Genomic DNA, 13,970 nt, shown 5'->3' with positions numbered 1-13,970 from the left:
ATTACACAGTGCACGTATTGGTCAAACTTAATGTTTAACGGATTATAAATGAAATAAAAAATATATTTAATTTTTGACCTGGCTTCATGCCTTGCTTTTTGAAAGTTAACTGACTCCAACATATTATTTAAAGACCATAGTTCCTTTGGAAAAATATTATATACATCATTAGACTGGCATATTTCATGAATGCAACCATGGTGTGTTTCAAGTGATGGGTCTGCTAGAAGTACAAAACACACTGCTGCTCCATTGTAATTGGCTTGAGCTTAAAAAGAAAAGGAGTTGCAGTGAACTGAATCAAAATAATCCTATTTTTTAAGAATAGGCGCCTTAAACAACTAGTGGAGTTCATGGTCCATTTAGCCCAACACAGACTGCATTATTTGGCAATGCTCTCCAAAATGACCCTACCAGCGTAGATGGACTCCAAGTCCCATTATTTTTTACCATTGGCTATATTATCTGGGATTGAAGTCTGGGAATTGGCTGCACATTGTAAAAATAATAATGTTTGGGTTATAAAGGCCAGATAAGTTGAAACGAAAAGGGCTTTTTGAAATTAGCTTTTATGGGATGAAAGGAAGATTTACAACAGAGGCCCATCTTGCAAGGGTTCATAATGATCATCTCACTTTCAGTTTTTTCAGCTGTATAAGCATGTTCAAAATTCTTCTGTCTTGGTAAATTAAAAAGAGGACAGAATAAAGGAATCCTTAGATTAAAAATCAAAGAAACAAGAGAATGGCTGTATTAGAGGTAATCCTGGCTTGCTATTACCAGTACACGCTATGCCCCTCCCCTATGCCTCTTGTGTCTCTGTACACAAAAAGCTGTTGTCACTAAAAAAGAGATCAGTGGATAACTTTTGTCATGAATTCTGTCCTTGGAGTTTACCCGACTTCAGTAGCTGATTCTTGAAGGCAGATAAAACCTTAATGAAAAATCTTTTGACTTAGGCAATTCTCAAGAATCCTCATTCTCTTGAAGTTCCAAGGGCAATGCATTTCTCCTCATAAATCTCAAACTGATAAATAATGCCGATAGTTCCTCATTGTACAAACCCCGTGGTACACTCCTCCTATTTGGGTTCCCAGAAGGCACACCCCTGGCACACCCATTTCATACATTGTATATGTTCTATCATGTTCAAACAAAATGCAAGACATGATGCAGTTACCGTGGGAACTTGCCCAGCCACTACTTCATTATGCGTCACAGGCTGACGCACCTGTGAGCTTGTCGTTGTGCGGTGCATCCTCATACTGTATGTAGGAGGATTTCATGCATCACATTACCTTTTGCTGAATAGACGTGTGTGTGTGTGTGTGTGTGTGTGCTTGCGCGTGCCTGCATGGGTGCATCTCTCTTTCTCCATCACTGCAGCTGCAGTTACCATGGCAACTGAAGTGATTGATACAGGCATCTGCAGCTGGGGAGAAAAAGGAAAATATGGGTAAAAGGGATCAAAAGCAAAACACATCTCCTTCCTACTCGCTAGCCTCAAACTCTAGAAATGGTGGGTGGATGGGAGAATATGAATTATCCTCCTTTCTTTTTCCTCTTCCATTTGGGGCTGTGGAAGTTCAAGGTGGGCAGGAGGAGAATCTGGGAAAATAGATAATTTGCTTTCTTGCTTGAGGACCACCAGGGGAACATTCTACGGAGGTGAGGTGGGAGAGTTAAGATCTTAAGTAAAAAATAACAAAGAAGATTGTGGATGAGGTGGGGGGCGCATCAAAGAAACTACAGGGTAGAGAAAAGAGGCTACATTAGAAAAACTGTGAGGAAGACAAATGGATTGGGGAGGGGCAGCGGGTGGGAATGAGGAGGACATTCTTTGCCTAAGGAAGGCCCTGTAGGAATTTATAACAAATGCCAATCGCATTCCTGGAGTGTTATCCAGCCTCAGCCCTTCAGCTGATGGTTCCCCATAGCTTTCCTTTGTGTGTTTATTTTTTCTTCTTCTTCCTTTTCCTCAAATCGCTCTTCAAGTGATCATCATTTTCTCGATCTCTACACTAATCTTTTCCCCTTCTCCATCTTTCTACTGAGCCATGGCTATCCCTCTCCCCAATTTTATAAAAACCTTTGGCTGGAATCGAACATTAGAATGCAAGGTCCAATCCCACTAGAGCAGAGGAGGCCATAAGCAAGTGTGTGCTCTAGAGAGATTTTTCTGTGTGTCTACTATAATCATTTCAACTGGGAGAAGAAAGTACGTATGCACAAGAAGCATTGTGAAATGATGGACGCCACAGGAATTGGAGATATTTTTCTAGATACATATGGCATTATTTGTGAGTGTCATTTTTTTGTTTGAAAATACAATGTATGTCTACAAGGTGTTTATATTGTTTCTCACTGCATTGATAAATGCCATTCTGTGTTGTATGTATTATATGTCTTTGTGTACAACAGAGCTTAACCAATGTTGTGTCTGTGTGTGTGTGCATATATCTGTCTCTACTACAAGAAACAGCCCCATTCCTATCCTGTTAAGGATTTTATGTATTCATGTGTGAATGCACATTGAACATGAGAGAAAGAAAGGAGTTATACTATATTTTCTCCAACTATTTTTTGGTTTGATATTGATTATGCATATAATCCTTAATACTAATAGTGTTGCTATTTTTATCTAGATTTGGTATGGCCTGGCTTCTGTGTCTTTTTACAAATGTGTTGGCAAGTCACACCAAACCCAAATAAAACAAACCACACAATGCTTTAATTTGATGGACTTGGGCCATCAAACTTTTAAGTGCTGTGCTCAAGTCAAGTCAACCAAAGCCACAACTACAGGTAGTCCTTAATTAATGACTGCAATTGGGTCCTGAAATTCTGTCACTAAGCAATGAAGCTCATCACATGACCACACCAGACTTACAATGTCACTTCTACTGCAGTCATTAAGGGTGACATCATGTGACTGCAACCTGCAACTTACTGCCAGTGTCTCCACTGACTTCGGCAGAAGCTTGTATATGGCAATTTTGGGACTATGGGACGCTGCAACCCCTGTAAGTTTGAGGACTGCTCATAAATCTGTTTTTTTCAGCACCATCATAAATGTGAATGGTCATTAAATAGGGCAATCATTAACTGAGGACTACCTGTATCCAAATATTTTCTTCCCTTGGGAAGTCAACTACTGATGCCAACCTTACTTTGCAAAGTAAGTAAAGTATCTTAATCCCAGTCCAGCATTTTCTACCAACCTGCAGCCAGGTCACCAAGTCTTAGGAAATTCACAAACCTGTAGATAGCATCCTATGTATCACAGTATCTCATATTCAAAGCTATCCTTTACATTATTTAATTAGCATGTTGCTACGTCTAGGCATAATATTCCTCCACAGGCTGTAAAACCTGGGTTGTAAAGGTCCAGATCAGTATACCTTAAACATTTTTCTCTCAGAGCTCATTTCCACTAATTATGGAGGACCCAAAAAAGCTTTTGTTTGTATGGGTTATATGTATTGATATTTACCATACTAAAAATTAAAATTGACACATTTGCTGCTGCTATTGCTTCTCATAATTGTTTGATGAGATTTTAATATTATGCTATTGTTTTTTAACAAAGACTGGTAATTTTGATTTTTCAGACTTCTGAGAGGGTCTTGGGGGAACTCCCAGAAATCCTAGGAATACATTTTAAGAATTACTCTGGATTTTTTTTTCTTTTAATGATCCTATGTAATCCCTTACATCAGGGTAGAGTCAGGGTAATTGAATAGAGTTGAGCATTTACTGGCCCTTCCTGATGCTTATATAGAGCTGACAGCAGATATTTTCTCTTTGTGCCCAGAGAGAGAAATGTCTGCCACTACTTAGGATCGAATTCATAGCCTCCTGATTGTGAGGTGAGAAATCCACCTCTAGGCCACTATGTTGCTCTTAAGAATTGCTCTGGATAACAGCAAGATATTCTTTGATGCCATCAAGTGGCTCCCTGAAGTATTGTAGGCCAGAGCTAGTGTCCCAATTTCTTCTTTTCATCAGTGTTGTGTTTTGTGATGGCAATTGGTCCATTAAACAGCTTGTGAAGTTAAACCAGGAGAAAGTATCATTTTGTTCCATGAAAGAAAATGGCTATGGTTAAAATTTATGTGACAGGCCCTACTACTTAGTTGCCATCAATTAACAACAAATTTTGATTCACATTCATTAACAATCAAAACCACAGATGCAGAATCTGTTGAAAAAATGCACGTTTTCTTGAATGGGTCTGCTTAGAGAACACTGGAATTCTGTTTCATTATTGTCTTGAACCTATGTGAATATCAAGACCAGTATATACAGATGTCTATATTCGCTGATTTTTCATAACTTAATAACTTGTAGTTGAACATGTGTCAATTTATTGATAGACACAAAGTGCTATGAAAACTCTACCCATGCTATTTTGAGTAATTAATGTCAGTCTTAAATTATTCTACTTAAGATACATTATGCAATGATTGACTCTTTGGACAAGGCTCTAATGCTGAGGAAAGTGGAAGCGAAGAGAAGAAAGAGAATAAGAGGGCAACCAGAAGAGAGATGGATGGACTCAGTTGCCATGACAATGGGGTATCATTGAAAGAGCTAAAGGACCAGGATAGGTCATCATGGAGAAAAATCTACCTATGTGGTTGCTAAAATTCAAAATAACGTGACAGCACATATTCAATCAACCAATACATTAATCAATTAACAACTGATGATTCAATACAAAAAAATTCTAAACAATAAAACTTGATCGGGGTCAGTCAACAGAAAGAGACATTTTACATGCCCCATCCAAACAACAAAATGCATGTCCTTGTTATACTCTGAGAACCAAAGAATGTTGTAGTTTCCTGTAAATAGTTTCCCCTAAAGTTCAAAATAAGAGGTTCATAGCTCTGAGAATTTGGGAGATGAACCTGGAAGATCGGAGTACAGACTGCAAGTCTTTCGATTAGATTGGAATTTGGAGATTTGCAATATTATTTATTATATTTACTGGCTGCTAGGCTGATGGTAAATTTCTAGATGAGATTCTAGCCACACAGATTCAGAAAAACAAAGGAAGGAAAAGCTGGAAAATGCTATTCGAAATTATACTGTATAGGTAATCCTCAATTTATGACTGGTTACTTAGTGACCATTCAAAGTTACGACTACCCGCCCCAAGCTACTTATGAAAATCTGATGTCCAGTCCCCTGTCCCCCCATGGTGACAGGACCACATTTACACACATTTGTAGAGCTCCACAGCCATAGAATTTATGATGTTTTTGCCTGGAAACCAGGGTTTACTTCTGGCTTACGACAAAAGCTGCTCTATAGTAAACAATGGGTTCACTTAACAAAACAGCATCCACTTAACAATCACTACAAAAAATTTGTAAAATTGGTCCAGTTGCATGGTGACCCGCTTTGTGACTGTCATGACTTACAACCATAACTGAGCTCCTTGTAACTTGAGGACTGCCCGTCAATACAATGTAAGAGTTCAGTTATTTCAATTTGTATTGTATGTATTTTAATAATGGTGGTCTTTGCAATGTAGATATGATTAATAAAATATCTGGGAGAAATTGAACCCTATTACAGGTGGAATGTACTCATTAAAACTTTACTTATTAATATTATCACATGAGACCTGGGGACCGTTTTCCAGAGCTCTCCACCCAATGGATGTGAAATCTGCTGACTATTGCTGATCTCTATCCTGCCTCAACTACAACTGTGTATAATTTCTTCTTAAGCATTTTTTCAGAGTGACGTTCTACAATTCTACTTATAATATATTCCTTCACCTTTCTTTAATCTAATAATATTTTTTATTACATATATATGTATCAATCGGTAATATATCCCCTATATTTTTTGTGTATTTCTAATTTTTAACCAATTATACCAATTATTCCATATTTTATAATAGTCTGATTCTTCTTTTTCTTGTAATTCTTTGGTTAACCTATCCATTTCAGCGCATTCTAAAATTTTCCCTATTACTTCTGTTTCACTTGGTATTTTTTCTTGTTTCCAATTTCTTGCGTAGGTTATTCTTGCAGCAGTTAATATGTGAATTGTAAGATATTTGATATCCTTAGGGTATGATTTGTTAAATATTCCTAATAAAAATGTTTCTGGTTCTTTTTCAATCTGTGTTTTTGTTATTTGTTCCAACCATTTTTTGATGTTAGACCAAAATTTCTTTGCTGCCGGGCACGTCCACCATAAATGATAAAAAGTCCCTTGTGCCTTTTTGCACTTCCAACAAATTGGGCTATTTTTAGGTTGTATTTTTGCCAATCTGGTTGGAGACATATGCCACCGATAGAACATTTTCAGTTGGTTTTCCTTGTACGCCGTTGCTTTCGTTAACTTTAGGTTTACCTGCCAGAACTTTTCCCATTTTTCCAAAGGTATTGTGTGTTTGATATTTTGAGCCCACTTGATCATCGTTTCTTTGACTGTCTCTTCTTCCAATTTATAGCGTAGGAGAAATTTATAAATTCTACTAATTAATTTATTTTCTGAGTCTAATATCAACTACAACTGTGATACTGATGGAATTGCCATGATTTTTCATATGCAGTGCCTGATAAAATGATTGGCTGATTCCTCTAGTTTAGTTATTCTCTTTTTTGCAAGTCACCAGCCAGCTGGAAAAGCATCTGCCAATCACAGCCTGCAGCAGGAATGGAGGTGGGATCTAATTGTGGAATTCTGTCCATCATCTCTAGGCTCCACCCTGAGCCTTTTCTTCTACTCTCTGTTTCTTTATATCCCAAGGTAAATAAAGTTACAAAAGGAGCTGCATTACTCGGAGCCCTTTTACTTAGTTATTCTCCTTTCTTCTTTTCCTTTCTCTGAGAGGCAACCCAGATGCTATCTTCTACATTCTTCTGTACTTGTGTGTTCAGTCCTTTAGTGGCAGATAAGGCTGATGTGAGACTAGATCAGAAGATGTGTATGTGTGTGGAGGTGATGCCTTCATCAGCTTGAAATGGCCACTAAGCACTACTTTGATCACACCTATCATGTTTTCCCGAAAATAAGACCCTGTCTTATATTTTTTTGAACCCTGAAATAAGCGCTTGGACTTATTTTCGGGGAGGTCTTATTATTTTGGGACGCGTGGAGCAAGATGGGGCTCCTCTTGCTGTCTTACCTGATTTCCAGCTCTGCCTTTAAATATTTTCGGGGAGGGCTTATTTTCAGGAGGAGGATCATTTTAGCGCATGCGCTCAAAAGCCCGATTGGGCTTATTATCAGGGGATGTCTTATTTTCGGGGAAACAGGGTACTAGTTAGTCATCTGACCTCACCTCCAATTTAAGAGATTTTACACATTTTGCACTGTTACTGGATGGTCTTGGCATAAGAGGGAATGCGCTGTCTGAACTCTAAGACTGCTAGAAAAGACTTAAAATTGTGCTACTCATAGTCTGGAATTGAGAGAAAGGCAACTTTGTGGAAGCATGGGCATCAAAAAGATGCAGCCATGTGTGACTTTTGGGATGAGACCATTTTAATTCTCAATTGAAAGGAAGTACTGTTTTCCAGACTGCTTTAAATCTTTATGAATTTTGTTTCTTTTCTTTGGCAACTTACATATTTCAAATCCAAGAAACAAAGAGCAATGTATCATTCCTTGGAATAGCATTTGACTATATGGTATTTTTTTGTGCCATGATTTTCTATACTCTGGAAACAAGCAAATGCTAGTAATTTTTGGACTCAAATAAGTTTCAACTTTAGTTAAGCAAGGTTTATTTGCTGACTTTTTTATTATATACTGTATATTTTTCCTAATGTAATGTTTGACATGTTGAGAATATTTTTGTTCCATACTTTGTGAAGCCTTATAATAAGAATGGCATTGTGAATTCTAAAATGTCTTATTTAAATGTTATTGAAAGTAAAAATGTTAAACTAGAAATTATGCTGAGAATTAAATGCAATGTCTCCCATCTTGTGTCCCCTATGCAAGATGGACCAACTTTCATTGTTCATGCTGACTGGAAATTATGAGATATAACTATAAGATATCACAAAATTGGCAGGTTAGGGAAGATTGTTTTTAAAGCTATTAATAAACCCAAATAACCTATTCATTCAGTTTATACTCCACCTTTCCTTTCTAAAAATTATCAGGTTAAAAGCAAGTGGAATATATAATCAGGTTTAGACAAGGTGGTATCCTCCAGTTGCTGTGGCTACAACTCCCGTAAAAACTGTCCACCATGACCAACAGTCAGAAATTATGGGAGCTGTCTTTCAGGTATCTGGAGGGACCAGGATCCCAACTCCTTAATTTTGTTTCAGCAAGATATGGAGTGGGACCATGAACAACAGAAGAGGAAGAAGCTTCTCCTTTTGCTGTCACCTGTTGAAATCCTGAGCTATAAAACAGGGCTTCTGGACAGAAGGGAAATATTGAGAGTACAGCTAGATCTCTTTGCTCAGCTCAAAGAATACTATAAGCCACAGATTCCCTTTTCATCCCATTTATTTCCCACAGTGAGGGGCAATTTTGTTACAAGAGATGAAAATAGGAATGATGTGCAGATCTGAGTCTAATCATTAGCTGATCAAATGGTTCTAATCTAACGCACAGATTCTTTTGGCCTTTCTTTGTACAAAAAGAATAATTTATCATACTGAGGACATCAGTCAAATCCATTCTGTTTCATGAAAATCTGATTCCCATGATCAGCAACTGGAATGAAATTACAAAAGGACACCCTACCCACCCAGATGGCTCTTGCCCAATGTTGTGCTGATTGGGAATTATGGGGGCTGACATTCAACCTATGTTGAGTTGAGGAAGGCTGATGAGAGAAGACCTTATCAACACAAGGATATACAGATAGCAACGCTGTGTGTATTTGGATTTGCTTCTCAGTTTGTATAAATGATCTTATTTGCTATTTTCATGCTGTAAATCTCTAAATTAACAGAATTTAAATATTGATAGTATTTAAATGATAGTAAGACAAAAGAATAGATGGTCCCTTATGGGGCAAGCAAGATTATCTACACAAACACAACCCCTGTAATGTACCTGCATATACTGATAATTGCACAAAAGACAGCTATGTATCTACTTTGCCTACAAAAATATATAATATTATAGATTTCAGCTCTACACATAGGCAGGTACACATTAACTGTGTACCCCCATGAGAGAATATTAGAAAACTCAACCTGTTTGAAATATAAAACCCTTGTTGTTTTTTTTTTTTTTTGGTTTTTTTTTTTTAAAAGCCTCTTGCTTTACCAATTATAATATAGCTTTCATCTCTGTAATGCAGACTAGGAGGCTGTCTGATTTTGTACCTCTGACCTGGGATGAGAGAGTGTGGTGGAAAAAGACCTGGATAAATGGCACATACAAAGGAGAGAGAGAGATTGGAAACAAGACTGATGGGAGAGATAAAAAGACAAAAAGAGGAGGGAAGGGAGGAGTAAAGAAACAGATACCAGAATAAGCAAACCGCTGAGGAGACTGAGGGACTGGAAGGAATGACTGGAAGGAAGAGATGGAAGCAAGTGAATGAATGAATCAATGAATGAATACCTGTCACTCCCTTCTCAAACCATTGCTTCACCCTTCGCTGCTCAGTGCCATTCATCCCAGTTTGTTCTCCCCCCCCCCGCTTTTTTTTTCCAGAAATCCTCTCCCCATTATTTCAGACACTGTACGCTATGGGAAAAGGGGGGGGGAGACTAGTTGCTAAGCAACCTCCCCTCACTCAGTACCTGGTCCCTCCCCCATTGCAGCATTAACCCCCCCTCCTCTATTCTCCGAATGGTACTCCAAATCCCCACTCCACCCCAAAAGACAACCTGGGATTCCTATTTTGATGTCCTCCCTCACCCCCACCCCCACCCCCACAAACATCTTTAATCACTGTAGATCACTTGCTTTTTCTCAGACACTTCCATCTTCCAGCCCTCTACCTTGGCCCCCCTCGACCCAAACAGTCCTTCCAGTGGGAACGATTGGAAACTCCCTTGACCCTTTCCAGTACCTTCCTTTCCCCAGACGACCCTATTCTGCCCTCTTTTCATCTTGCTCCTCACCTACACACACACACACACACACACACACACACACATACAAACACCCGATTCCCTTAATGCTTCGCTCATCTCGTCCCATCAGTCGCGTCCCATAGACCAATGCCGCCCCCATCCCTCCATCCCTCCCTCCCTCTCTTACCTGCAGCATCACCCGATATTGTTCTTCGGGTTTCTCTACCACACACATGTTACATCCCATGGCGATGCCGCTCGAGGGGGGCGGACCGAGGGGCCACAATTTAGGAATGGGGGGGAGAGGAGATCAGCTCATGGGGATCCTACAGGTGGGGGGGGCGAGTCGCTCGCCCTCCCGGCCCCCCCACCCTGGCATAGCCCTGGGCAGGGAGGTGGAGGTGCTGTCCAGTGCTTGCCCCCCATTCACCCCCCTGGCGGCATAGCGGCGGGTTTAGACCGAGCAGAAAATGGGGGAGGACGGCAGGAGATGTTTCTCTCCCCGCCCCCTCCGCTGGAGGTCGACGCAGGATCCCCCGGAGGCGAGGGGGACGCCTGTCGCTGTTGCGAAAAAATGCACCCTCGTCCGCCGTCTGGTCTGCCTCGCTCCTTCGCTCCGTTTGCCAAAAGGAGGAGGGGAGAGGGCGGAGTGAAGTGTGTGTGTGTGAGGGGGGGGGGGGGGGGAACGACGACGGACGCGGCGTTTATAAATATGGATGACTTCGGGGAGGGTTTGGGAGCCCGGCCGTTGTTGGCGCGACGAGCCTGCCAAGTCCCGCCGTCGGTGCCTCCAACGAATTGGCCTTTCCGGCTGTTGCTCTCGCTCACCGGTGCCAGTCTCGGCTTTCCCTCCGTCCTTTGTCCGTCTCTCGCCGCTTACAACGGCCAGCCTGCAATATCTATCCGCCTAGTCTGTTCCCGTCTGGAGGGGCCGTCAGCCCCCGTCCCGTCCCGTCTGATTCCCTGTGCCTCAGATGTTGGCGCTGCCTTTTATCATCCTGGTCCTCCTGCCCCCTACTTTGCCCTCGTCGTCCGCCTTCAGACGTTAGGTCAATCCGTGCACCACTTTGGCAGGGCCCGGTGCTTTTCTCATAGTTTTTTTAGGGAACGAATAGAAATTATCCGCTCGATTTTTCACTCTCTCCATGTACCCAATATCAAAAAAATTTGCTGCCACTGCCAACAGGTGAAAATGGCAAAGAGGCATGAGGGAGATTTAGCCATACAAAGGCAGATAAAACAAAATTGGGGAAGCTGATAGATGGGGCTGTTTTCTGGTTCCATTCATTAATTATCCATTTATACCCATTCCCATTGATGCTTCCTGCTGGATAAGGGCTGTTCTAATGTCATATTTTATATAGTGATCATTACAGATAGTCCTAGAATTAGGTTCATTAACAATTGTTCAAAGTTACAACAGTGAAAAAAGTGACATATTACCATTTTTCACACAACTGTTGTAGCATCCCCATGGTCACATGATCAAAATTTAGATGCTTGGCAACTGATTCATATTTATGATGGTTGCTGTATCCTGGGATCATGTGATTACTTTTTGTGACCTGACAAGCAAAGTCAATTGGGAAGCCAGATTCATTTAATAATTATGGCAAGAAAGGTCTAACTACTAATTTAAATTAAATAATTAAATTTAATAACTTAACAACTGCAGTGATTCTCTTAACACTGTGGCAAGAAAGTCATGAAATGGGGCAAAATTTATTTGACAACTCTCACTTAGCAACATAAATTGTGGTCATAAGTTGAGGACTACTGTATATTGTTGGACATGTCCTGCATTTAAGCTCAGAATTTCTAACACTAGGTTTACAACACTATAACAAAACAAAACAAAAGACAGAACACTGTAAGGCAACCAGTCAGTCTAGTAGTGAGGCTCTGTCCAACCTACCTTATAGGGCTATTGTTGGGTCAAAATGAGACAGACAAGTGTTATGTATGCCTATGACGATTGGAGGAATTGCCAATCAAATCATAGAAATGGGGAGCACCAACTCCCAGTTTATATTTCAGGAGACTGGGGTAACCACAAAGAAAGGAGCTATGCATGGAAAATGGGTCTGAGGGAGATTGAGAGCCCTAGACTGCCTGCCAAAATCTCCATCTGTCAGGGCTAGAGGTTTGCAGAACAGAAGCAGAAGGGGGAAGTATGAGAATTTGTTTAAAGCTCACTTTTTGGTTATTTAATTAAAAAGTCTGTTTGTTCCTTTGTTCCTATGTTAACCAGATCTCTGTGTTACCCTGTCTCTTCCCCATATATTCCATCCAAGTAATTTTTTAAAGTGCTTAATTTCTAAACCAGAAAAAGGGGCTATCAATAGCAACAGAACAAAAGATACAAAAGACACACACACACACACACACACACACACACACACACACACACACAACGGGGGGGGGTGAGGAGGGGATATGTGCTACCCTATCTTGAGCTTCTGAACAAAAGGTGAAATATAAATCTAACCAAGAAATACATAAACATCAACCAGGTAGTATGATACTAGTATGAACTAGTATCCTGACCCCTAGTATTACGGACTGCAAGTGTAGGCTAGAAGGCGGAAAGGACAGTCTGATATCTAGTGAGAAGATAAGCAGGGAAAACCCAGCAGGATCATTTTCTCCATGTCTGCCATTGTTCTCTCTGTTTAACCTCCCCTCCTCCCCCAAAGGGAAGACAATTTCATAACCGCCTAGTCACCTGGAAGAACCTGCCTCCAAACCAAGTAATGTGAATACATCTGAGAAGAGGTTTATGGTTGTCTCATAAGCATGCTGTGGGTTGTTTGGAAGTAAGACAAATTCGCAGAGTATGCCCTTCACGCACCACATGAGTTCTCCAGACATGCTGAACCACAATGCCCGTATTTCTTAGAGTCTGAAAATATTGGATTTGACATTTCCTGAAGAACATTGGCTTAGGAGAATCCGTGTATCTACTAAGAGGGTTATCTTTCATAGCTGGAAAGAAAGCAAACCTTTAGATTTTAAAGAGTAAGTTCAAGAGATCTATTCTCTGTTAACCTTGCAAATATCCATATACTGTAAAAATGGCGAGACAAAACACTATCATTCCATATGACCTAGATTTTAAACTGTTTTAATTGGGGGTTGATTTTAATTTTTATCTTGTTGTGATTTGTATTGGAAATTGTCATTTTGTAAGCCGCTTTGAGTCCCTCGGGAGAAAGGCGGCATATAAATCGCAATAATAAATAAATAAATAAATAAATAAATAAATAAATAAATAAATAAATAAATAAATTTATTTAATAACATATAATAGGGCTGAGGTTGTTATATATTAAAATTCTTTGTTGGGACTTTTTCCAGTTTATTGCTTTAATTATTAGCACTGCTGTTTTAGTTTCCAATTTATTAGTTAATTTCATTTACTATATTTTTCACTTCAAAACAAAAACTCCCCCAACCCTCAGACAAGATTAGGGAAGGCGTATGTGAGCAAGGTTCCTTTCCCCACATCCATCTCCCCATCAGCCCCCCAACTGGTGCCAGCTGTGGGAATGGGTCTAAAATAAGGCAGGGATTAGAGGGGGTAAGCGAAGAAAATGGGGAACCATTTGTTACTGCAATGCTTGCCCCAGGGTCCCCCACAACATCTCTTAAATGATTCCAGGCATGGAGAGAGTCGAGAGGTAAATTGATTCTTTGATTCATTGTGACAGGCCAGAGCTGATGAAGAGCAGAGAAAGAGTAGCCTGTGCAAAGAAGTAATGGGGTTATGAAATGTACAATGGCTTGTCATGGAATTCCTTTCCCAAGGTTCACTCACTGGCTGAACGTATGGCTCCCCAAACTCATGGCTATTGTTGAGGCACTGCAAACCTCTGAGGCAGGACGTGTTGATTCAAGCAGCCTCCACCTCATTTCATGGCACTTTCTCAAGGGAGCGTCGCTGCATCG

General features: G+C 40.2%; 1 protein-coding gene across 2 annotated transcripts in view; it reads right to left on the bottom strand.

Annotated features, from left to right (window-relative positions):
* PDZD4 (PDZ domain containing 4) overlaps positions 1-10,958 on the bottom strand; it is a 32,005-nt gene extending 21,047 nt beyond the window's left edge. The window contains exon 1 of one of the 2 annotated variants that reach the window (XM_034434207.3): positions 10,210-10,958. In XM_034434207.3, the coding sequence (XP_034290098.1) occupies positions 10,210-10,269 (60 nt within the window). In that variant the 5' untranslated portion in view covers positions 10,270-10,958. The remainder of the gene's footprint in view (positions 1-10,209) is intronic. The other variant, XM_034434208.3, reaches the window with a different exon arrangement.
* Positions 10,959-13,970: the final 3,012 nt, after the last annotated feature.

Source organism: Pantherophis guttatus, chromosome 2, assembly GCF_059756535.1.
Source record: "Pantherophis guttatus breed Tessera chromosome 2, ASM5975653v1, whole genome shotgun sequence".
Lineage (NCBI taxonomy): Eukaryota > Metazoa > Chordata > Lepidosauria > Squamata > Colubridae > Pantherophis > Pantherophis guttatus.
Note: the sequence above shows the minus strand (reverse complement) of the source record. Positions and strands in the feature narration are given on the sequence as shown.